The sequence below is a fragment of the Ixodes scapularis genome, unplaced genomic scaffold (genome assembly GCF_016920785.2).
Source record: "Ixodes scapularis isolate PalLabHiFi unplaced genomic scaffold, ASM1692078v2 PGA_scaffold0__279_contigs__length_252992795, whole genome shotgun sequence".
NCBI lineage: Eukaryota > Metazoa > Arthropoda > Arachnida > Ixodida > Ixodidae > Ixodes > Ixodes scapularis.
In genome coordinates, this window is record NW_024609835.1 from 56,665,223 (window position 1) to 56,691,851 (window position 26,629).

The following is a 26,629-nucleotide window of genomic DNA, read 5'->3' on the forward strand; positions in this document are numbered from 1 at the left end:
GCGTTCTGAGCACGCGCAACAGCTCTGTGTGGTGGAATATTAGAGGCCGCGTTTGCGTCCACAATCCAGTGACTCGGAATTTCTCGTCTAGGTGATAGGCGCTTTAGAGATGTACAGGACGTAAAAAGCGTACCGCTTGCGGGTGTTTCTATACAGACAGTATTTTCAGAAGTTACACAAGCAGAGAGGAAACACAGCATCTCAAGATACTCCGATCTACACAGCCGTCCGCGAATGCGCTACACGAGTTCTGCGATCGTGTTTAAACCCCTCCCCCTCTTAAAAAAAGAAAGTGCGAATTTAGTGAATACCGTTCACGCCAGGCCTAACTGTAAGCTCCAACGTCATCGTTTTGTTTGTGCAGCGTCGGTGAGACCGTTATCCAGGAGGCAGCCTCGGCCGTCCGAGCCCGACGGCAGCTGATCGGTCGTAACAGCACTTTTCCATCACGTGCGTCAATGGGCGCGCGGTGCAAACACCGGCGTGTAACCGAGATAGTCGGCGCTTGCTCCAATCCATTGTAAAAGGGCGACCCTCGGCGGACCGAGTCTCCGATAAAGAGCGCCAAAATATGGCCGTCGGGGCAAGTGGCGATAACGTGTTTACTACGACCCGCGTTTCAAGAATGGGCGGCCGAGCGACGAGCACTTTCGCCGGACCTCGGACACTGGCGCGAGTCTCCGCGCCAACACTCTCGATGATATGCACAGGGGGCTGCGCGTCAGTTCCCGCAGCGTACTCGACGGCCGCTCTGATACCGCGTGACGCGGACAAAGCCGCTCATGGACAAAGGCGGGGCGGTTTGATACGCAGCACATTTCTGATACATCTCTGCGAGTGACGCATGGATTGGAGATCTGCCGAAGGTTGGTATTGAAAGGGTCCCTCGCAATAATCACTACATTTCCACATGGTAGTGATAACTACAGTCAGTGACAGGTTTTTCCCAGGTCTTTCCACTTAGGCAGAGTGAACGCTGGACAGGAGGTCGCCTCCTCTCCACCGTTCGTTCAACTAGAGTGGGAGGAGCTTTCCATTCGCCTCGAGACCCGGATTGAGTTTAAGGGAAGCGTGCTCTTGTTTATCTATGAGGCACGTATTCCCTCTGTCTATAATCTGAGTGGAGACAAAACATTCACACTAACAGCACAGAGCGCGGCCAAGGGTACAGAGCACGAGCTCTTAGCAGTTTATTCCAGTGCGAGAGCGCTGCCTGGGCGCCTCCCATGGCTTCAACCTCGCGTCCGTAGCATTCGTTTCGCTCCAAGTAAAGGCTAAACTCCATGGAGCGAAAATGCGACGAAAAACTGACGAATTTCGCCCAGCGGCAAGTTCATCTTGAGCGCGACGCAACAGCCACTGTTCTGATTTCACGTAAACAGCGAAGGCCGCCGGGTGAAATTCGTCGCTTTTGTCGCTCCGTGGAGTTCAGCCTTAAGTGTATAACAAGTCGTAGTTCTGCTTTTCACCACCACATGAGCGGTGCCGATCCTATCCTCAGCCGAATATACATTGCTTGTGCGTGTCGTGATCGCAGAGTACCAACGGTGATTCATACTTGTTCTTACCGTGAAAAACAAACTGGGAGGTGCGAAAAATATGCTGCAGAAGCTACTCGAGCCTCTTTACAATGGCCGCTGATACGACGACACTAGAAGCCATGTAAACTTGGATACAGCTTGCGGAGAATGTGCCAGATAAACTCCGCCACTTAGCAGGGACGGCATCGAAACACTCCGAGGACATACTAGGAAATGAAGTAGATATGAGAACCTATGTGACGTCAGCGTGACGTGCGCCTCTGTAGCGGACTATTTGCGCATCGCGGAGGACGATGGCTGGCGTTAACGAAGGTGTGGGAGGAGCCTACGGCGCCTTCTTAACTTGCGTCTGACTACAGAGGTTCGCGTCCTCGCAGTGAGTGCGATTAGAAAAAAGGAGAGTGTTCGCGGGGAAATTAGCTATGTACGAATATTTCTTTCCAGATAATTAAAAGATTCTACGTTATAGTAAAAAATTATTTAAAAAAAACCCAAAAACAATCAAACAGGAAAATAACAACTTAAGATGAGAAAGTAGACAGCGCTTTTGAGAAGCTTCCGGAAAATAAGGCAGCGAAAAGAAGTAATCGATGATTTTCATTTATATGTTGATTAACCGCTGCTCGGTCGAAGCCGATGGGGTTGTGTCGGACACATGAATCAGGGAAATAAAATGTGATTACTACGGCTTTCTCATTCGCTATTACCTCTAACTAATTAAAGATGTCGCATACTCTCGGCGTTTTCTTTCGTCGTCTTTTCTGGACCCTCTCCCTGAAAATACGTTGATTCCTCGAGACACAATTAAAAAGGATGCCTTCTTCCCATACATTGTTTACTTAGATATCCCCGACGCGCGGCATCGGACCGTTCGACGACGGATATAGAGGATGTGCATTCCATACACGGGACAATGAGGTTAAAAGTAAGATTTCATAGATCGTAGCCGCCGTCCCCCAAACGCTCTATGAAACCGGCTATGGAAGGTTCGGAACTTTACAGGCAAGGCTACAAAGTTCCGCGCAATGCGCAGAGGGTAGCGGAGGAGGAGGGAAAAAACGGTCTACGACAAGTCCCTGACGCCGGGGGTATCACACTGCTGCTTATATACATCGTGCAAAAGACAGTCTGCACACAGATTCCAACGCGAGTCAGCGCGAGATCCGTGCTTCGAATGCCCCATGGCAATGAGTTCGTGGAGAAAACTTAAGCACGCGGCATTCGAACCACACATATAGCGGTGACTTGTCTTTAAAAAAAGACACGGTGTTCGCATGCAGACACGATGACCGAATCATCTGCGGGCACTCTTCAAGCATACTCGAAGCATGTTGGCTTCGTACAGGCTTCGAACACTTGCCTGAAAACTGTCTTTTGTACGAGGTATGAAGCAGCGTTACCATGACTTTATGCAACCGCTCATTCGAACGCATAAGCCTGGACCGTTTCCAGGGAGCGTGAAATCAAACGCGCGAGAGCTTCGCGCAAGGTGATAATGATGATGACGACAGAGCTTCGAGGCAGAGTCGACTCACCGTCCTCTGACCGCACACGTAAACACTCCGAGGAGCTCGGTCAGCGCAAAGCGGGGTGGGGGATCAAAGTCTGCTCGCTATCTCGGTCGAGACTATACGAGGCCAGAAATAGGAAATTACGACGTGTGCCAAGGTGAAACAAAGCGGGCGGCGTATCCACCATAAAAGGAAGTTTTCGAGCGAGCGACTGTGAAATGAAACGAGCTTAGATGGGCTCAAAAAACTTCATAAGAAAAAAAAAAAATAATAGCTCTCCGGCGACGTGTCGGGATATTACTTATGGGTTTTAACTTTCCGATGGACTCTTATCCCGAGTGCGTTCTATGCACTGTTGTGGTAGGTACGAACGCGAGCGAGCGCGTTTCAAAAAGAGCTTTCCTCGCGCGAATGCTGCTGCAAAAAAAGCATGACGCAGCTACGCCCTTGCGCCAGCGTCTTCGATGGCGCTGCACTTGCCTGCACGCCAGAGTCGTTTATTGCTGCACGCGACACGGGACATGGAATATAAAGGCGTGGAGTTCCACGCCTCTATATTGAAGATGATTGAAGACCAGATTATCGACTCCGCGACACCGCAACGCATTTTCTAAGCACACGATAATTCCATTGTTGTTATAACCAAAATTAAAACTCGAAAAACAGTTATGTGCGATTATGCTTCACACAGGTTAGTTAATCGACCTATAGGTGAAATACTATAACTAATCACACTTTAAAAACATTTCAGCAGTCTTTTTCTTCCCGATAACAGTTTTTTTTTTTTTTTTTTTTTCTCGGCCTTGTCACGACTGCGTGTTCTCCAACGACTTCCTTGTTTACTACAACCCATTTCCCACGTCCTACACGTTTGGAACCAACAATTTAACCGTAACTTCGCAAGAATTCTGCGCGTGGCCATTTAGTACAACGAAGCTCCAGAGAAAGCATAACACGAGGTTATTACAGCGCGATAAGATCACCGCATTGCGCCAAAGCAATCCAATCCGCCACGCGGAGATGCGATTACCCAAGATAATTTGCCGGCAGTTGTCATATAATATCCCCCGAGGAAAACGCCCGAAGCCGTGGTCTGATGCGTCCTCAACTCGACGAACTAAACAAGCATTCGTCCCTCCCCACCACTGAAAGACTCAATCCGACCAAAGCAAACGTTGGGCAATGCCTCCTCACACGCGCGGGCACGTTGCCTCAGCAAAGCTAATGCGAACAATAGGAAAGCTACTCGTTTAACATTCCAAACCCGTAGCCACGTACCGATGACTCGTCGTATCTGTTTACCGCGAGCGAATGAAAGAAAGACCAAGAGCCCATCGAGCAACATTCCCGCGTACATATATTCGCTCCTCCTTAGTTATCTGTTTAGTCGTCTCCTGCGGCGGTGAACCATGCAACGTTTACCAACGCGCTACGGGTCCCTTCGCAGCACGCCACCCAAAGGGTCAACAAGTTCCCGCTGAAACGTGCGCGGCAAGAGATCCTCGAAGTCCAGAATATGTTATACGCAGTTTACCTCTAAGCTGACAGCGCGGTGGAAGCTACGCGCGCTCGCTGCACCAGTCATACGTGGCTACCTTTCGCCGCGTGATTATTTCTCCCGCCCAACCACGTGCAGAGAGTGGGATAAAGTGGTGAAAGGAAGGCGGTTGATTGGTCCGGCGAGCCCGTAGCTTCCACCGTACTGTCAGCTTAGCGGGTGAGCGGAGCCTATAGCCACAGACCCGCGTACGCCTCGCCGAGGGGGCGGTCAAGGCCAACGCATAACTCAGACGAAGGCGACTGTCCGCCGCGTGAACGCGTCGGCCTCAGGCCTCTAGATCCGAGTGCGTATTATTCATCGCGGGGAGATGCCTCGGCGTCGGCCTTCTGCAGCCACAAGGCAATCCAGTTTGGAAACACACGCACGCCCGAAACGCCTCCGAACAGCTTCTCCCGCGAGCTGAGCGGCTTGTCCCTGTACACCGCAGAGACACCCGGCAGGAACTTGCCAAGAATCGAAGCACGGTAGGTGCTGATGAAACTTACGGGTCAATTTCGACAGAGTCATTATCCAGAGGAGACGTTGTTCAACTTTACTTTATTGTGTTTACCACAGCTTTTCGAAAGGGGAAGTTGTATCGTAACAGCTTTTCCTCTGTCTTCCCCTCCCCCTACCCCCCTTCTTTCTTCTTTTACAGTTGAATATAGGAAATAAACGATATTCGTGATCAGGAAAACTCTACGAATGTTCCCGCGTCGCTGCATTCTGCATCACCTCTGCGGGACTGAAAATTAAGCTCTCGGATGGATCACCTCCGTGTTACCGTTCAGGAATCCTGTTCGCGTGAATATGACGTAATCGTACTAAAGTGCCATTGGGCAATTCCCACGTTCTAAGAACAACCCTCCTCTACCCGCCCAACCTCGCACTTTCAAAATTCTCAGGAACATTATTCCGCGACGCAAACGGGTCATTAGAGAGTTTTAGTATACCGTTTTCATCTTCCGCTCCGCTCTGAGGGTGCCAAACTGCGCATGCGCGGCCCGCTTCGCCGGAATGGAAAGCGGAGGTCCAAAAACGCGTTTTAGTAGAGCGTTTTTCTTCAGCGTAAGAGCGTTTTGAGCGGGTTCGAAATATTTGCTTGCGTAGCCCCACAAGTGGACGTTTATAGTACTAGTAAGACAAAAAAACCTAAGCGTTAACACCAAAAGAGTGAAAGGGAGCGTGATTGTAGAGGTAGTAAAAACGAAGGCGACAATATTGAGCACAAAAGAGTAGGCGCACACCTGAAGAAATATTAAGCTATAAAATATAAATATAATCGTTCCACCTTGTGTGCGAGTGAAGCCGAAGGTATAAGCATGAGCATGTTGCTCTAAACAGTGCTTGGACTGCACGAGCGCGCGTGCTTATCAAGGACGCTGAAAGGCCGGCACTCGCTCTTGTAGCTTCTGCTCCACTCGAATTAAAACTGAAACATATTTACTTATTCGAAGTAGAAAAATAAGAGAAAAGGACGAAGTTTGCGCATTGGGAGTACATCCTTTTGCGTAGTACGAGTACAGTGTTGCTCAAGGCTAGCAAGGCAACTGCACGATGAATCCCCGCTGCAGTGTTCTCAAGGAAGGAGACTTCTACTAACGAGATTAAGATGGCGAGACATCGAATCTATGATTCGTATCCCTCGTGCCATCAAGCGCCGAAGCTTCTTTTCCGAACGCGGTTTGCTGGATATTTCCAACGTAGAAAAGAAACCCTTTAGGAAGCTATCCTGCTTAAAGAAGGACCTGGCTGTTCTGCGTGCGGGCATCCAAATACCAGCACCCGACAGATCGGCGCAGGGTGTTGCCAATCTGGCGAGACGCTTTGCACGGTTCTTCCTCGACTGGCCTATCCCAACCGTCTGTTCGTACTTGGATGAGCGTTTGGACGGAACTTGTCGGTGTTCTTCAGTTCTGTGAACCTCATCGTAGGTCACATCAACGAGAGGTTCGGTCACCTGCTCGCTGACATGAACAAACATAGGTGGTTGACCCTGGCGAAACTAGAGCTGTGCTCACAGGTGAGACCCTGCATGGTTTGTGTAAATTTCGCGTTTCCATTGTTTCTAGCACAGCTGCTCTGTCTGGTGAAAAGTTAATTTTTTCTATACGCCAAAGGTGTACATGGGCAGTGTCAGGAGAAGTCACGACGAGCGCGTTCGTAATCTATGAGTGTTAGTAGGCCACTTTTATGAGCCCTCTTTGCTCTACTTTACGCTCTGCGAGAAGCATCGTCCCCACCGCGCATGCGTGGCCCGCTCTGAGTTGGAGCGTAAAGTTAGCGGAGTGAGCGTGCGCTCCGCTTCACAAGTTGTAGAGCGGACTGCCCTCAGCGTCCTTAGCGTGATCGCTTAGATCTCAAGATGGCTGCACTTACTCAATACGCGTCGATGTTTTTGACCGTGACCTCAGCTTGAAAGAGGTCGAATCAAGAAGTAAAGCGTACGCCCCGCGCGTAAAAAGTAAACCATTCGATTTGAGTTCTATGTAACACAAAACAGCGTGAACGAGTATCACTTTGCAACCAGCACGGCGTCGGTAAAGTCGTCGCGTTTTGTGGACGGCCTATGGCTATGCAGTCAGATGTACGGGTGCGCGTGCTTGAACGACGATTATATCTGTGCATGCGCCCTCCTGTCGAAAATGCCACTGAAAGCTGACCACGAGCATAGCACTCGCAAGCTGCACCAAAGAAACCATTCCTCTCAGCTTTATTTATTCACACTCGCTCGCAACTTTTGAATTGTTTAACTTTCCTCAAGAAATGTTTGCGTTAGATTTCCTTGGTAGATTTAGAAAATAATAGAAACTTGGACGCAGCCTTTCTAAAAGTGCAACCCATGGTGCCGCTAGTCTTCGAGGCCGCCTTATTTTGGCCAAGTGTCTAGGGGGCAAGAGAGCTACGTCATTGTTTGTCGCGGATGCGAGTCTAAATGTATTAGACACGAATGCTGCGTCAATACTGAATATGAAATGGGTTCTAGTCACAAGTCTCGCACTAAAAGCGATGCCCAAAATATGGCGGCCGAATATGTTACCCGGTGTTGTTTTGAAAAGAGTTGCCAATAACGGTCGAAAGAATATTCCACGTGAATTTTTTGTCTGGTGAAAAGCAGACAGGCATAAACAATGCAAAATTGAGCAAACACAACCCTGGACTTCTAAGCAATAGTGGTAGATTAGAACAGTTTTCAGAAGTTTCGTTTTGAATTCCGGCGTAGCGGGCCTCGCATGCACAGTTTGACGGCCTCAAACCTTAGCAGAATTAAGAAACAACTATATATATATATATATATATATATATATATATATATATATATATATATATATATATATATATATATATATATTAATTTACGATACCCAGTTTTTTACAACCCTACAATGGAAATACGCTTTATCTTAGAGGAGTAACAAGTCCCATATCACATGTTTTGGTAGTGTTTAAATACTGCCGTGTTGTAAGAGTGTTTTTCTTTGTCTTTTTTATTAGGCCGTCAAGGACAATGGAACGTCAAGGACAAGGGTTTTGTTGACCGCACAGCATGCCCATATGCCGTCCATCAAAAAAATTAGAAGAAGTGCACAAGAGGGTGCTCGTCGTGAAGCAGCAGGCAGTGATGTGCGCAGACGGCATAATTTGACGGCTGGACAAAACCTACAAAGACCATGGGCATTTTTTTTGTTTGTTTAATATTAGAATGCATAAAATTATCACAGTAAATTATGTTCAAGCTTTTGTATTGGGCGAAATACCTGTCCAACTGGGCTGAAAGGCATCTAGAAATATTTTAATAAAAAACGTTTACTAACGACTCCCATTTTACTTCTCAGATGTGCGTGTGAATATTGCGTCTAACCAATTTACAGTGTTACTGTTGAATTCAGCATTGTAAGAGTAGACTATGTTGCGTGGCCTTCTATTGCAAGAAAAGACCGTAGCACAAGTGAGGCAGAAACTGGGCAGGAGCTTAAGCTGAAAAACGCACTTTCATAAACACACAAAAGAAATAAAAAGAAGTGTATAGTGAAGCAAAATGGTTTCATGTCACCCCCCAAGGCAGATACATACACTGCGCTCCACTGTTAATACGAACACGAAAAAAATCGCTTTTATTTGCAGTTTATTTCTTTGACAGCTATTGAAAAAGCTGAAAATTTGTCGCTCAGATTGGTGCCCCAAACGAGCGCTTTATTCCACACCAATAGGCAAATGTCAGCCCCTCGAATTTAAAGTGAAAAATGAAAACAGGATATTGAATGCTCCCGCTAACAGTGTCGCGCAGTGTACATAAACACCAAGGCACCATATCACAAACCGAAGCATACGAAGAAGAAAAGACTCGTTTCATTGGTGAAAAAAAAGTAGAGATATAAATGGAGCACTCGCTTTCGCTAATTTTCACTGTCTTAATGCCTGAAGTAACCAAACAAAATATCTGTCCGTTTGCCGACTGCTTTAGTCTTTGGTCTTTAACCTTTAATTTTTGGCTCTGGAGAGCTGCGGCACCGCGGAAAGCAGCAGCCCGTACCACCGAGGCCCACGGTGCCGCGTCTAGGGAACATGGTAATGTGATGAGTATATACGTGCAAGATGACGACGACATGGGTTGTTGGTATTGGGGAGGGTGGCAGTCCGATTCGCAGAAGTCCAGACTTCGTGGAGGCGGGTTGGGCGGGTGAGCAGCGAGCTATGAAGATCTTGCACGCCGTTCGATCAGTGCATGAAGGAGAACCAGGAACATAATGGCGCTATTGCTCACTGGGGTCCACTGGGGTCAAAGAATCTCCAAGGAGGTAGTCCAGCCGAAGTAGAAGCTGCCGCCTCCGAGAAACCGTGGCCCAGGGCTCAGATTGAGACACCGCCGTCGCCCGGTGTGTCATCCTCTCAACGTCGTCGTCGTCATCTCGCATAGAAAAATCGAGCCCGCTGGCTTAGACAAGGCAGCACCTGTTCCCACCGTTCAGGGGCCGTAAAAGGATTGCGGCCAGCGATTTCTCGAAGCAGCCAGAGGTTCTTGACTACCGTGAAACGTTTTCTGGGGGACGCCTTTTCAAACAAAGTCTGCGCAGCTTCTTAGTGCAGCGAGGTTCATAAAAGTCAAGCGCGCTCCCAAGCATGATTTCAAATAGCGAGCACCCACCTTTCCAGAAAAGCACCATCTAGTGAACCTTCACTGAGTGTGGAACGTACTTCTCAAAATGGCGACGATAGCGGAGCTGACGCTCCACGCTCAAATCCCAGAGCGGGTCGCGCATGCGCGATGGCGACTCCGCTTTCCATAGAGCGGAGCGGGAAACCGAAAACGGTCTACTAAAACTCTCTATTATTTCGGAGGTCCATTGCGTCAGCGTAATCAACGACAAAGTCGGGAAGCAACGGGCCCAAATGAACGTGTAGCATCTCAGCTCTCCATTTGTGACAAGAAGCGCCCACTCCATCAATTCGCTCCCGCGTTTCTTTTTTTTTTTTTTTTGATTGGGGGAAAGGGGGGGGGGGGGCGATCATGTATACCGATCTAAACCAACCAATATAGCTGCATATTTTTTTATTATTATTTTATTTACAAACGTAGAATTATTATTCGTCTAAGTACTGCGAATGTTTGCACAATTCCCCGAGGCAACAAAAGGGACGGTGTGCTAGCTATGATTGAAGATGACGGTAACTTTCGTACGCCTCGAGGTTCGACTGGTTCGGTGATTCTCCAGAATGTTTAGGAGAAATTCGACGAAGTTCGACTTTTTAAAAAAATGTTGACAGACTTCGACAAAAAAAAAAAAAAAAAAGGCTCTTGGGAAAGGTATTTTAAGAGGAAGTTTGTTGCTAATTCTAGTGAATAATGATATATATTTAAAAAATATAAAAGCGAACTTTCGTAATTATTTAATAATGTAGTTAGAGTGTAGTAATGCAAAAAATATACCCAAGAAATAGTATGCACCCTTCCCGGCGACAGCTCGTTTTGAATTTCTGCGCATGCGCGTGACAGTCGCCTTTCGTCGAACCTGTTCGAACCTCGTCAGGTTCGCTATATCCCAAGCTGTAAGTATGATACGCGGTTGAGGCACGATGCTCGTGCATGGCCGCCTACGCGAAGAACTTCGCCCGCGAGCGTTCGTCAGCGATGACCGTGACGTGAGCCGCGTCCTCGTGTCACGTGGCGTTTTATGAGCATTCGGAGCCTCCTCGTTCGCTCGTCGGTTGCGCAACCCTTTTGCAATAAAACGAACGGCTGGAAACAAATGTGTCGAAATCATCTTTCTTTTCCTTTGCCTGCTTGCTCTCGAAAATAAAACATAAAAAAAAAACTATTTCCATTTGCCAGACAACCGTCCTCGCTCCCCGTGGCGCGTGAGGTGTCCGTTATTGCTCGGACGTTTGCCTCCGCGAGCCATTCGCAGTGTCGCTGAAATGTGACACTGCAGACTGCGGTGTGGCTGAAAACGACACTGCTGCGTCGCTGAAATGTCACAGCGGCCAGCGTTACTAGACGGTTGTGGAACTCCCGCCGAAGGGGGTACCCCCTCTCACTCACTTCAGTCCGCCTCCCGCAGTTTGAAGCGCCATCTAGATTTTCGTTTCATAATTGTGTGTTCCAGAGAGTACAGTGGAACGCCATCTAGACGCTGTGCTTCGAAACGTACGTATTCCATAGAATACACTGCAGTTACCATAGCAGCCGTCCTGCGCGTGAAACGACGGAGGCTAATCGTGGTGAATGACGGAGGTATACTGCTCCTGCAAGCAGGCGCATATGAGCGGTTTCGTAACTGAGTTAATCTTATTAACGTTGACAGCGGGCTTTGTGACGGTTTTTCCCCCTATCTTCAGATCTGCTGTCAAGGTTACCATGATGACAAGTAGGTAGCGTTGGTTGATTCCTTTAGTTCTCTTTTTCCGGCGTTTTGCACTCGCGAGTCGTGGCAACGACCTGTCATCTAAGTGCGTCGAGCGTGTTTCTTTTACCGGGGACGGGAACATGACATCCTCGTCGTCCCAATGGCAGAAGTATAACGCAGATGCTAAACATAAACGGTGCTTGTTAAAAAAAAAAAAAAGAAGAAAGAAACGTAATTACGCTGAAGTACAACAGACACAAGCTTAAAAACAATGGTTGTTCAAAGGAGGGTCGGTTCGCACTTCCTACGCACATGCAACTTCGAATAAACTTGAGGACGTTGCATTGATTTAGCCCCCTGTACCAGTGAGTCGACCATCTCTTGGTGGCAGTTTTTATTTACTGACAAGTTCCCCACAGACCAATCCTGAAAGTTGCTTTATGGAGAAAAAAAAAAAAAGAAGAGCGTAATCTACATAACGTATACGACGAAGTTGGCCTTCGAGAATAGTGAAGAAAATTCGGCAGAATATCTCGGCTCTGTAAATAAGCATTTAATGAGCGCTTAGATATCCAGGGGCCAAAAGGTTAAAACTTACGGGCGAAGACGTTGGTATCTTTTCGTACTGGTACACTCTAAGCTTTCAATTCCCGAGAAAATTGTTCAGTAAATATTAGAAGCTTGCTCACTGCCCTCCTCAGATAGTCGTCTTTAGCATAACTTAACGGACGCCTCCCTGATCCGTGCACTTCTTTTGGAAAACAGTCCGGGTATTTTCCACTAAATGCTCCGACTCCTACGTCTCCCAAATACGTGAAGAAAGCTTGATGTTATCACAATTACACTTTTTCGGTTTTATCAATCCTGGGCTTAATGGGCCCTCAATGTCGCCAGATAAGAGGGAGGTTCAGTACACAGCTAGGCCACAGGATATACCAAATACGCTATATTAATTAACTAAACAGACTGCTCCACAGTAAATACATTATAGGGAACGTGCTATTCGCTATAAGCATTACGTAGCATGCCTGGCACAAAACTGACGGCAACGTCAACTGCTACTATTCACCGCTCAGCCTTGACGGGTACTCCGGTGATTTGAATGCGTTAATATAACGCTCGTCTGGACGAAAACCCGGCGGTGTGTTTCGTTTCTAAGCGCCGGGAAGAGAGGGAGAGGAGGGGGAGAAGGTGACGCGTGCGACGATCCCATTGGTCCGAAGCGTTGACGTATGCACACATCAAAATCTACCTCTCTCCCCGGCACTGACAAACTGTGCGACACCGCCGGTTTTTCGTCAAAACGAGCGTTTTCGATTTTGTCAAAGGAGCGTCGCATAGCTGGCGAGGAGCCAGACAAGAGGGGGCCCCGCGGCGCGGTGGAATGCGGGCATGCTCACTTGCCGCTCTGCCATCGCCGGTTCTTCTTCGCTCTGGGTTTCTATAGTAGCGGTGCGTGGGCTGTGATGTGTTTGTGTAGATAAAACGATGGATGCGGTTCCCTCAACGAGTGATATGGATGCGGTTCCTTCCACGAGTGGTATGAATATGGTTCTTTCCACGAGTGATATTGTAACTCAGGGACACTGCCTTAGCTGAAAACAGTCCTAACCTCTATTTCAAAATAGTGAGCGAAGTTACCCTTTAAGGGTCAAGGGAGTATACTCATCCATGCCATGGGCAGCGTGCACACGTGAGATATAGTAGTGTCTTTGACAAACCTTTTTCTTGTTGCAAATTATTGCCTTCCAAACGTAAAGCCGGGTCACGCCGCTTATACATCATACAAAAAGGCAGTCTGCATACAGGTTCGAACGCAAGTCACTGCGAGATCCGTGCTTCGAACGTCGCATGGAAATGAGTTCAAGGAGACACTTGGAACGCGGCATTCTATCCACGGATATTGCGGTGACTCGTGTTTGCCGACTGTCTTTTGTATGATGTATGAGCATTGTGACCCCGGCTCTAGAGTTGACAGATGTATACAGGTTTGCGAGTACGGTTTCCAGGCTGTAGGAGGTGAGCGTAGACCTTCAGATAGTCAAGCCTTACCAAAGCGTGCCTGCAGTTGCGAGATTGGCGGCCCAAACGAAGCAGTTTCCTCCCACGGTGGCCAGGCTATAGCTCTTCGAGCGTGGCTGCTTGCTTACGTGCATAGCAAAATTAATTTTCACGCCATTGCTACCACCACGTACTAGCACGAATCAACAAGGCTGGTGCCGTACCATCGCACCGAGCTCGCAGCCTTGCCGTGACTGTAACTACATTCGCTGCTCGATGTGAACAGTTGCTGCTTGGGAACTCACCGAGGGAGCTCTCTTCGGAAAGGTCCGAGAGCGAAGGCACCTTCTGCATGGAGCCCAGCGAGCGCGGACCGGACGGCAGGCAGGGCTCGTCCGGGATCTCCCGCTTGATGTTCTCGGGAGGGATAAGCGCACCGCCGCCGCTGTCGCCGCCCATCAGGTCACCGCGGGTAGGCAGGTCGAGCTGGAACTTGATTTGCTGCGGAAACAAAGGGAGACACACCAGCCTCGTAAACAAGAGTCGGAACCTCAAGACAGCCGTCGAGATTATCACCATCACCATCTTACTACTACTACTAACTACAATTACTACTACTACTACTGCAGCTGCTATACTGCTACGTTCACAACATACAGACAGGATCACGATATGGTTATGACGAGTAAAGCGAAGCTTCGGTACGGTACGAGTTATGCAATCTGCTTAGTATTTAGAAAGTTCTAGTCTAAGGTTCTACACCGTATAGACAGTGTAATACCCGTGCCACACGGGCAACTCGAATGCCATTTACAACAAATGACATTTGAGCGGACGGCCCATCAGCGCGCGACACTCCGGGCGTAGCGCATTCCACGCGCGACAGATTGCGAGCTGATTCGCCGATCACACAAATGTCACTCGTTGTAAATGGCATTCGAGTTGCCCGTGTGGCACGGGTATTAGACAAATAATACAGGTGGGAGGCCTGATCGAAACAACGTGAGCAACTGTCCAGGTCCATACAGTCTGAAAAAAATACGCTGGAAAGTGCAGGAGAAGCACAAAGAAACCAAATTCTGGGTGCCGGTGGTCTTTATCAAGCTCCACAGACATTTCCGTTGAGCCCGAATGACATGTTTAATATTTTGATCTACATCAAGCCAAACCTTAAAACCCGGTATTCTTTTTTTTTTTTTTTCAGATGGGATGTTGAGACATACAGCTGTAAAGTCGGCGTCACGGGTTGTATGCGGGGCTGCTAACAAAGGTAGGGGCGCGAGAGTAGAGCTCTGTGGGATCAGCTGTTTTTGCAAGAGCACTTAGGCAATAAGACAGCTTTCTGAAATCAGTTGCATATAGTCCTCTCGAAATACTGCACAGTCCTCTCGAGGTGGAGTTTAGGCACTGAACGTGAGCCAATGAACAGCGAGTATTTAATTTTCGCATATTTTTTTTTCTTTTCTCTTTTTTTATCAGCGTTTACGTAGAAAAGATACGAATTCATTGGTATGCGACTGAAGTTTGTGTCATTAAATAGCTAAAGGAAATCTCGTCAATCGTGCCTCTCAAATGGAACAGGGTGAGATAAACCGGAGTGTATAGTTATCGAGTGACCAGATCCTTGGTTGAGAAACTAAACTGGTTATACACACTACTGTATGGGACCCTAGCAGCATAGTGGCTCCAAGGAAAGAACACCGATATACATCGAGCTTCCGACCAGTTCTCGTATTCCAGTCATCGCTAGTGAAAACGAAAGTCGTCGCAAAAGGTAAATCTTATTATGGCGCCTCAGTTGAAAAATGCAATCCGCTGTAGATCTGGCCCTACGCTGATTTGTTCGTTGTTATTGATGGTCTCCCATATCTATGACGGCTGCCAACTTACGCACGAATAAAACACTGTTCCCATTCGCAGACGCGAGAAGCTGGGAAGAACGAAAAGTTAGAGGGCAACGTACGACAAGGAGCGGGTTTTCATTACCGAAAATAGGTACCGCAACACTCCCGGTGTACCTTTCAATAAGAGATCGCCGAATGGTAGGTTGATCCATCACGTTCATTCTAAAAGCCACCTAGCGCCTGCACCTGTACCGCACCCCCATCCTCCCCCCCCCCCCCCTCTTCCTTCCCTAGAGAAGGCTATATGTCCGTTTGTCGACACAGTACGTAGAGAACAACACAGGTAGAGATGACACGATATTTATATTACGCTCGTGCGCCGAAACCATACCGCTGGCGCATGACCCTAAAACAAGCTCTAAGAAAAACAAATAAATAAAAAAAATCTATTTTACGCGCAAGATGTCATTGGTCGCACGAGAACACTACGCGTTATTTCCCCAGAAAACAGTACCGCCGTTCTGTTTCGTCGCTGTCTTCCAGTCTGCGTGCGCTATTTATATCCGTCAAACATGCAAAAGAAAAAAGAAATAATCAGCGTCGTCGAGACACATTCATCAAAAACTCTGATAGCGTCACGCCACGCACAGCTATGGCCATACGACGAAAACGAACTGCACAACAACCTACCTCCCCGTTTTTATTCGCTTTTTTTTTTAATTATTTTTATGCGAATCAAAACAAAGCAGAATAATCAAGAGTAAGGAAGCGAGAAACAGGCGACGTTAGGTCGGTGTGTATATATCTGAAATATGGAGCCTCCGCGCCGAGCCGATAGATCAGCAAGCGACCATTGGCACCAGTAAGAGAAATAAGAGAGATAAAGCAGAAAAACACGAATCGCAGCTCCATCGAGCAATGCCGCCGCGGAGCCTCGTTTCGCGTTTCCCATTGCGGGTCGCGGACGGAGATAAACGCGAAAGAAAAGGAAAGAAAAAAGAAAAAGGAAGGAGACGAGGGAGACGACGACGCGCCTCTGCATGCCACGATCCCACGATCATGGCCGGTATCGAAACGTCGCTTTCCCACGACGACAAGTTGCCGCCGTCGCTTTTGCTTCGGGTAACAGCAGACGACGACGACCTGGCTGCTGCTGTTGCTGCTGGCATATCCAAGACTCCCCCCCCCCCCCCCCCCTCTCTCTCTCTCACACCCTTTTTTCTTCTACAGCTCCAAAACAAATTGTACCTCTCAATGTTTTTTTTTTTTTTTTTCTTTTCTGGCAGAGGAATTACTTTGAGAGTTGAACTAAATGAATCGTCCAGCGTCCGATCGAAGAACAGCGAACACCGGATGCCTCGCGTGGTCAGGTCGCCGATCTCTGAGATGACCCTTCGCCCCCTTTTCTCACTCGCCCATTTTCCTTCGAGACGAGCGGGTCTCGAACTTAAAGTTTCCTCGAGAGAATAAAACTGAGTTGCCGACAGTGGTGGTAAATGAACTGAAATACAGACAAAACGTTCCGATTAACCATTTTATATACGTACTCTTTGGAATATTCATTACGGTATTTACGAGAAGTAAAATACAATTTCATCTCTCTCTCTCTCAAAAAAAAAAAAAAAGGAAACAAGGCGTAGTACTGATTGTACCGAAGTTCTGACACTTCTGAGAGCCAATATTCCCACCACGTGGCTCATCGGTGATGAAAGCAGTATATGCTCCGCCTCCAGCGCTAGCTTTCTGTCTTTTATAACACTCCGGAACACACCCAGCCAAATCTCGGTAAAAGGAGATAAATGCGTGCTGAAGGCAAAGCTTCAATGATTTCATACTTTTCTTTTTCTTCACAGCATCATCTATGCTACGACCTGTCTAGGAGTTTGTGAACGTCTCGAGAAAACGATCTCGTATAAGCATAAATAGGCGAGGAGGACACCATGACATTCGTCGTCATCATCGGGCACCGTTGTCCCTCGACACAACCCGCAGCGCTCGACCAAATGTAGAACAAACCCACACCGAAAGCCGCACGAAAATACGACCGAACCGCTGACAACGGTGTTAGATCAGACACCAAGTTAACTATAAAACGCCGGAAGCTCCTGTCAGCGGTAGGAGTGGCAGAAAGGGATTATGAGAGGAGAAAGTGCCCGGATAGAGGAGGAAAGCTTGGAAAGCATGAGAACCGCTCAACTCCACTGCCGCCGGACACTTATCCACTGGTCTCCGCAGGAAATCGTAAGTTCCTAGACAGCCCAACTTCTACGGAGCGAAGACGTATGCTGATGAAGGTCTGAGGGGCGGTCATCTGTACGCGCCTCTACCGATACACTGACTCGTAAATCAAGGAGAATAAAAGAAGAAGAACAACAACGATGGCAGGCCAGCATTTTCTGGCTTTCGTTAATCAAAAGGAGGCAGGGAAAGATCGCGGAACTTCCGATAAATCATCGCGCCTGGACCCTCTGCGAAGGTTTCCTCCCGGAGAAAGCATGTCATGAGCCTATTTTATTTCTATTTGTGTACTTTTTATAAGACTAATTTCAGTCAAAACTAACAAACGAGCGTCATTGTAAACGTCGCTAAGGAGCGCTTCAAATGTCGCTTGAAAAGAGAGGAATTTGTGAACCTGTTATTCAGTGTTAAGCGAATACGAAACGCGTCCCCGAACTTTTGCAAATCAAGCGGAACCCCAGAATCTCACAAGCCACTAGCACTTTATGAACGCAGAAAATAACATGATATGAAGAATAAATATTACATCATATATCATATTAGTTTGAACGACGGACTAGGGCTTCGGTAAGATTACTCGACTTACAGTCGGTTCAGTTCCCCTAGAAATCGGCGGGTGAAATTACAAGTTCAACCTTGATTTCAACCCGGTCTAAGTTGTCATTAGTTTCTGGACATCAAGAGAAGTGTGAGGTACTTAAATTGATAGGCCAACCACCCGCAATAGTGAACGCTAACTGAAGAAACATGTGGCACGAACTATCGCAATTGTCTTAGTCTTATCTTCAGCTCCTCGGGAGTCCATGTCCACGACGAAAATATGAGCGGAGATTAAAACCACTCGCGGAGGAAACACGTGTCATGTGTCATTCAAAACGTATTTATGTTAAAGGTGGGATCCCATTTCGTGTGCGAAAGAACTGACTCTCACGGAGCTCTCTTTTGATTATCTCGGAAGAATATTTCCAACGAGTGTAATTTATTTTAACCTCGGAATATCCGAGAGCAAACACGAAAGACATACCGCTTCAATGATATTAGTTCCGCGCACTCAACCGCGTGTACACCAGACAATTTTTTTTTTTTTTTTGATAACGCATTATTATTTTGAATTGAACAAAGACGACAGGGTGTCATATAGTCAGGTTCCTAAACGTACAACCGAGTTTCATAATGAGAGACATCAAATCATCACCTCCATCTGACTAGGGTACAGGTGAATATATATGATATATGCAGGTACTCAGGCATTTGTAAAAGGATGTTGTATATTTCACACCAGTGGCGTAGCCAGAAACTATTTTCGGCTACGCCACACACAATAATAATAATAATAATATATAATAAAGTAAAATTTCGGGGGGTGATCTGACACCTCAACCCCCCCCCCCCCCCCCCCCGGGCTACGCGCATGTTTCACCCCCACTTTCTTTATAATAACTGGATCCAAAGCGTGGAGCCAAGAGATCGAATAGGAGGTAAATAAAATTTACACCGTACTTCTTCTGACACCTCGTATCTTGAAACTTGCACATAAAAAAGTAGCACCAAGGCAACGAAAACTTAATCGGCAAAGGTCCCTCGAATAAAAATCACCAGGTTTAAACGCACCAAAAGAGATTTTTGCACGTCATCGTAGGGTTCGCTTTCATTCACACGTGAGGGGCCGGAGCTCACGACCGCTTGAATGAGCAGGTGCAATCCAGACACCCCCGAAATACTTCCCCGTCCAAAATAAAGAATAAAAAGAAGTTCCGACAGAAAATCACGACGATCCATACATATTCAGAAATCCCCCGATGTAGGAAGCAGTTGGGGAAAACCAGCGAATACCTCTCACGCACACACGAGCCAACACCGAGCAGTGCTACGGAGAAAGCCCGCTTTCCTTACACACGCAGAAATACATACAGACACAAAACACAGATATAAAAAAAAAAAAACAGGCACAGGAACTACACCAAGGAAAGGGGGGGGGGGGGGGGGGGGGATTCATCTGAAGGCTTCGAAACCCCGCAGGTTTGTATAATAGAGACGGAGGGGTTTTGTGGCCCAAGGAAAGCAAATCAGCCGGCCGAGGAAATAAAATACCCCCAGCCGAAGCTCCCATCTAACCAGATGAAGCGCAGAGGCCCTCGTAAGCGGCCCGTTCCGCGTATAGTATCCACCAGGCGGGGAGAAGAGGCGGGCAGGGAGGGAGCCCGGCTGGGGCGTCTGGACTGGGGCTGCGCGACGTCGGAGGAGTGAGAATCTCCGCGTGCGACCTTTCACCTCGGACCGTGGGAACAACACCTGCGGAGAGCTGCCGCTTCGGGGCCTGCGCTGTTCGACGCCGCGGGCGTGCGTGCGTACGTGCCTGAGGAAGCCCGCTATTGGGTGAACGAGGCCCGTCTCGGAAGCTGTCGCTCGAACCCACCCGCCGAACCAGCAGCTGAGGTTTTTAGTCGCGGGCCCGTGAGCCAGTGCACGCATGCGTGCAGATGCCGGCCGTTCATCCCGTGCTCAGGAGCCTCGAAGTGGAACTGGGACGAACCGTAGACACCGGTGCTAACGGACGTTACAACCGTGCCCACACCCAGGCTGCGTCACACCTTGTGGTTGACTGCAGCGAAGAGTCATTCCAGTCAAGTCAGCTTCGTGAACGTACCACGGGACTAGGCGCCCCGCGAGTCGCTGTGCCTCTTCCGGGGGGGTCACGTGACACTCACACGGCAATGGATTGTTTGGGATGGCTCGTGGCCACCTCTTCGGTTTATCATGAACTGAAACGGAATTTGGGCTCCGGGCCGTCCGATGGATTTACCACGAGCCTGCACCTTCCTGATCGCACTGCCATAGGTGAATTAACCTATTTACTGGCATAATGGAGGTGTTAGAGCTCAGTGTTGAAGAGCTGTGACTCCATCCCGTGGCAATCGGACGAAGTATACGTCGTGAATCGCTTCAAAAGCTCGGTCCAGCACTTGTAGCGCATTGCGGCTCGGTTAGTGACGTCAAGCCCACACCGCCGAAAAATGTGCTATTGATTCACAGCGTGCTATTGATTATGAATAAATGTGTCATAGGGCGGTGCCCATGCACGCAGATAATAAGCAGGCTCAAGTGCTATTATTACTTCGACCATGGTCACGTTCCAACGTACCCTGAGCGAGCGTATTTGATTTCCCCTTAATTTCGCTCCCTTGGATTGGCAACTGCGGAGGCATTAGTGTTGGTGAGCGTCACTTAGTTTCGTTCGCGTACACTGTCATCGTAGCCACGGGCTACGAAGCGAGAGGCTTGCACACCCATGCAGTAAGTTGATGGGTCCACTTTTAACGGGAAGTGAATAGTGCCACTTATAAAGCGACCTGTTCTACTTCACTGGTTGAATCTGAGCCCATCGAAGTCACGAAATCCGAACAACCTTTTATGCAAAACAAATAAAAGATAAAAAAAATAGGAGGCGAAGGCTTTGGATTTGGTTGACGACTGCCGGTCCCCGAGAACGTAAGTAAAAGCATTAAAAAGCAACGAGTCTAGGCACTTAAAGAAGTTTGGGGTTGCAGCCAAGCGCGAGCCACATGTCTATACACTTGTCACTCGTGTTCAGTGAACGGTCACCTAGTGTTTGATAAACATCACACTCGGTAATCAAGGGGATTTACGCGCGGGGGTGACGACACATCCGTTGCAGAGACGCGACACGTAGTACCCGATGTTTCCATCACTACGGTTACTCAGCGGAGGAAATGAGACAAGAAAGGAGACTCAAGTTACGTTGCCCTTTGCCAGATTAGATAACGGCGCAAGAGCTATTTCCAGACCGCTTCGACACTCGATATGCACGCTACACCTCACCACTTCTACAAAAAGGGTTCGCAGCCGACGGAACAGTTCGCACGTCCTACCCGAAATTAATTCTTTAGTACCTTGAACACCCAAGATTAGGAGCAAAAAGTGGACAAGACAACACAGACCCGCAGGTCTCAGCCTGGATTCGATCTAAGCTCAACCTAGTTTCGGGTGATAAAGAAGCTGAAAGTCCACCAGCTCGTCTGAATCTTCTCCGTTATTTCTATTAAGTCTTCTAAGCGAAGCGACGCGCGGGACGGGTAGCTATTCGTTCGCAGCACTGGATTGGTTGCAATGGCTCGTAACGTCTGCTGCGTTTCACCGTAACGTGGAAACCATGAAGCGGAGTACAGCCACGAGAAGAAGGCAGCCAGCGAGCGAGCGAAGCAAGTTCTGCGGGCGAGGGCAACAACAGGGAGTGCATCAGAGCACCCCCGCGGCAGCTGATGCCCCCTCGTCTCTCTCGACGCCACCATGAAAAAGAGCCGGCCCCGAATTGGCTCGGCGGGTACGGGCAGGGAGGGAGGGAAAGGCACCCGGCTCGCCATGCGGCCGCCGGGCCACCGCTTAATGAGGGTTAATAGACTGTAAACCGGTCGGTCCCCGGACAAGCAGAGAGAAGCACAAAAGTGCCGTAGAGTTTGGCGGATCAGCCGCGGAGTCTGCCTCCCCCCGACTGAGTCACTCGTTCGCTCGTTGCCTCTTGAGCGGCACTATCTGAAAGAGGAGCAAAGAGCGCGAAACAAACGACAATGAACGATGGCGGAGCGAGTCTTCATTCGGATCCGCCGGGATGTTCTGAACGTTTGTATCGTGGTCGGAATGGTTCGGTCAACATGAACGCACGTGCATGTTGCGGTTAACCGACCTAAGTATGTGCTCTGCATTTGCTCGGTTGTAATTAGAACTTAGGCTTCACGCGTGGTGTTTCGTCACACGATTCGTTAAAGAAAAAAAAAAAAAACTAACGAAAACAATACTGGTATTACTAAGGAAAAAAACAAGAAAAAAGAACGACATCCTTCATAATGCATGGACGTAACTACACCAGATAAAAATAACGAGTAAAATAACCATGCCATACTGCAAGAAAGCAAGAGAATTATTGCCTCCTATAGCATTTCGCGTCTCTTATGCCTTTCTCATCACATTCGTTAAGAAAACGTAGCTTTACTACGATTGGTGCGTACAGTGACAACAACCCAGCGGTGAGTTCACAGATGTTGCAACCGGAGCCTATTTGTTCCCGCTCATTCGCCAAATCAATGAGCGGCGTCGAATATGTAACGCTCTTTTACAGCAAGCGCCAAAAAATCGGTTTACACTATGTGAGCTTAGTCACCTGACTATACTAGCCCGAAACCGAGCTGTATGTCATCGCGTGGCTCAAGAAGCATACACCGAGTGCTACAAGCACTGCTTGAGAGTTAAGGCTGGTTCACGCACTTACAACTGCTTACGACTATGTGCATTAAAAAAAAAAAAAAACATCTTAGAACCTCTTACGACGACAGAACAAAGTGGCGCCATCTAACGAGTGGCCATGGAACACTTGCAATCTTCGTGTTTTTTTTTTTTTTTAACGAGCATTATTTTTTGATTGGTTTGAAAGATTTTTGGCTAGTTCATAAACAACCATTTCTCATAAATAGTACGCACATCTAATATCGAAAATACCGCAAAACCTAGGCGTCGAGAAATGCATTTCCAGGATCGCCTCATGGACGGCGCCAGCGTGCCTCTCTCGTCATAAGAGATTACAAGAACACGGTCCTAAGCAAACGCAAGTGTATGAGCGGGCCCTTGCACTTTTCTTCTCCCACGCGACTTGGCATCGTATAGGCACCAACAATACACTCTCGGTGTTCCTCGCGCGGAACCACTGAACCGTGTGCGGAGTAGCACAGCAGAACGAAGGAGACGTTGTGTCCCGAACAGATACCCCCCCCCCCCCCCCTAACTAATTAACCTGAGGTCAATTCATTCACTACGATCTTCTTGGTCGGGCTCGTCCCGATCAACGACACAATGGCCCGTATAGGCGACCGCGTCCATCTAAAAATACACGCAGTGATTGGACTCGTCGCTCCTCACCAACATGCTGTCAGCTGCTAAATTACTCCTTGTTTTCGCCCTATTTCCAGAAAGCGGGAGGAGAGATCAGAGGCGGTATCGCGGGACGGGGACTGACAGACAACCGCCCATTCCCTGAATGCCCCAACTTGAACTTCATTCTTGGCGAGATAGAAAAAACAGTAATAAAAGAGAAAGGAACGGAAAGACAGCGAAGGCTGTCTTTCAACGTAAAGAGTAGCAAGAAACTACAACGTAAAGAGTAGCAAGAAAGAAAGAAGGGCGGAAGAAGCGAAGTAAATACACGAAGCACGAGTGGCTCCCCCTCCCTCCCCTGTCGGAGGAACAACAGGTGGGGAACCGGGTTCCCATCGCCGAGATCGCTCGAGACGCCGCGAGACATCGGCGAGACCGAAATAGCGAAGGGGAGGCTGGCTCGTTCGTTCTCCGCCCCGCGGTGCGACAGGTGAGGTCGCCCGAGCGTACACCTGAGCCTCGACACAGGCAGGAGAAAGACGGATCGGCGCCATATCTACAACGTAGTACGATTCAGAAGCTTTTGATTTCCGTATCTTTCCAAGTGTGCATCCTCTCTTTCTCAGAAAGACGTCGGAAAAGGATGGGGAAAAAGTGCCTCGTCAATGGCGTTGGTTTAATTTTGGTCGTTCTGGAAGTCCTTCGTCTCTTGCGTGCTCAAGTTGAGGTATGTGCGCGCACAGACTTGTATACTGATAGTTTCGGGTAGAGTACGGCATAGCCTGGTCAATTACGATCCCGCATTTCGGATTCGTGACTGATTTCTAAAACGGCTACCTGCGATCAAACATGCCTGCTAGTTCGTAAAGGGGCGGAAGGCAAGAAGAGCGTTGGGATTCAACCTCGAGGAAAATTGAGTTGTTTTCTCAACTACACTGAATCAATAATCAAATGTACACCGAACTTCTAATGACCAAATCAGGAAATAGTCTATGAATTCGTTATTCCAGTCTAAACGCCTCGTGTGTGTCCCTCGCTCGCCTCTCTTCAGAGACTAAAGGCTCGTTCCGGGCACGTAGCCAGCATTTTGTTTCGAGGGAAAAGGGGGGGGGGGCATGGCAAAGTGTTGTATGAGGGGAAGAGGGGAGATGAGGTCCCAGCAAAGCAAAATGGAAGATTTTGTTTTTTTTTTGGGGGGGGGGGGGGGGGGGGGGGCGGGCCCCGTGCCCCCCCTTGGCTACGTGCCTGGCTCGTTCACACAGTTGCGTTTGACTGCGTTAACACTGCTTGCGTCGAGCTCTTGCTATGGCGGCCCTTACGACGAATCAATAGGGAGGGGCTGTGCTGCACGACGCAACGCAGCGGGATGCAGTCGACGCAACTGTGGGAACGTGCCTTAAAGGGACACCGACGGGGTATTTATGCTAGCCAAGGTTTTTATTTGTACATGACATACGAGAGTTCAACTACCCAAAACACAATTTGCGGCTAGAAATTCCTTTTTCTTTCCGCCCGAAGAACGTCGATTGAGAACTGGCCGGTCTGAGTCGCGCTCACTCTCTTCTAGGCGGTCACGTGCCGTTCTCTATGGTTGAGACGCAACCTCCAAATATAATCAAAGTCGTGGGTCATCGAAGGCACACACTCAATATTAAAAATGAAAAAAAAAAAAAAACATGTATAACCCATGTCTTGTGGTTTCTAAGAAATTGGAAATAAGTTGATTGAACAACAACAACAAAAAAGTTGCACTGCCACGCGACTTCCGGCAACTCTCTCCTCCTTCATACGGCTTCTTCCTCCCCAATAGAGTTTCGGTTTCGGTTTCGAGCAGTTGCGTTTTTTTGACTTCATTAAAAATATACGTGACCCTGTAGCAAAATATTGATTGGGTAAACTTCTGACACCGTAATAAATCAACTGGCAAAAAATTAAAAAAAAAAAAAGTTTTTAGAGGTTGTCAGTGCAGCACTGGATGCAGAGACCGTCGGCGTGCGGCGTACTTCCACGACCGCTTCACAATTCCTTCCCGGGTCCGCGACCCTCACAAATCTTTCGCCGTCAGCAGCGGCGGCGACTCCAACTCGTTCCTACGGAGTCAACGCCCACGCAACTATCTGCGAGAGCCTGGCCGTCGTGCCACCGGCGACGCAAGAAGCCCTACAACTTGCAGCCGCGAAGAAGCCACGAAGGAACGCAAACAAACAACAACCACGTATACGCCAGCGCCCCCTCGCTATTGTGTTCAGTTGTTGCCGGGTGTCGAAGCGCTCGCTGGGCGAGCAGCGATCCAACGAGGAGTGCTCGCGCAAGGAGGGGGAGAAAGACAAGGCGCTCGTTTTTTAAGGGCTATCTATCTTGGCTTGATAAATGACGACTCGGACGAAGCTTAATGGAACACGACGTGCACATGGCCGTCACTCGGTCGTTTCTCGCGCGGCGGAGAAAGGCTGCCGCGCCTGTGCGAGGAGACCGTGGCGTTCAATTTGTGCCTTCGCCGTCTTCCTTCCAATACGCGGAGGAGCAGCGTGAGGCGCGGAAGCCCCGTGGATAGCGTCCTCGCTTCGTTTACGGTCCGTTGCGCATTACGGCGGACCGCAGCCGGACGCTCTGAGCCGCCCTGCAACCAGTTCTGCGCTGTGAAGGTAACACGTGACAAAACGCCACACCGCGCTCCCCCTCAATGAAAGTCATTTGACGTTGGCTGCGATGGCTAGTAAAATTCACTGCGGTCCAACGTAAAGTGAAACGGAGTATAGACTATAATAAGGCTCATGTATTCGATTTTTGACACGTTCGACTGGGGCCCGTCATCCACCAGCGCTTCGGGGAGCACTCGACGTCGTGCTCAGGTCTTGTTGCTGGGTCGTTTCTGTCGTAGTGTAATGACGCTTCATAAAGAAAGAAGATGGAGTGGAATGTGCTGTCTTTAGTCTGTGTAAGTTCGAGACACTGGGACTGCTTTATATCGCCCGCTGGACTGTTACTTTTCGCAAGCACTGGGCTGGTCCACAGGCACTCATCCAAGCAAAAATCTGGCTGAGCTCAGTAGACTGAAAAAGTCGCTAAACTAAAAGTTATAAATATTAGAAAATATGTACGCATACGCCCGGCTTTGCCTGCACGAGCCAAGCACGCTGGTTTGGGATCCGTAATAACGTGTTTGATCGTTCAAAGCTAAACAGTCGTCAAAAAATAGACACACGTCCTACTAATACAACCTGAG

The 26,629-nt window shown here is 48.5% G+C and overlaps 1 protein-coding gene across 4 annotated transcripts in view; it reads right to left on the bottom strand.

The window, feature by feature from the left end:
• LOC8023216 (protein c-ets-1-A) overlaps positions 1 to 26,629 on the bottom strand; it is a 197,043-nt gene that overhangs the window by 104,094 nt on the left and 66,320 nt on the right. For all 4 annotated transcript variants that reach the window (XM_040222567.3, XM_029986089.4, XM_040222568.3 and 1 more), the window contains exon 3: positions 13,744 to 13,939. In XM_040222567.3, the coding sequence (XP_040078501.1) occupies positions 13,744 to 13,939 (196 nt within the window). The remainder of the gene's footprint in view (positions 1 to 13,743; positions 13,940 to 26,629) is intronic.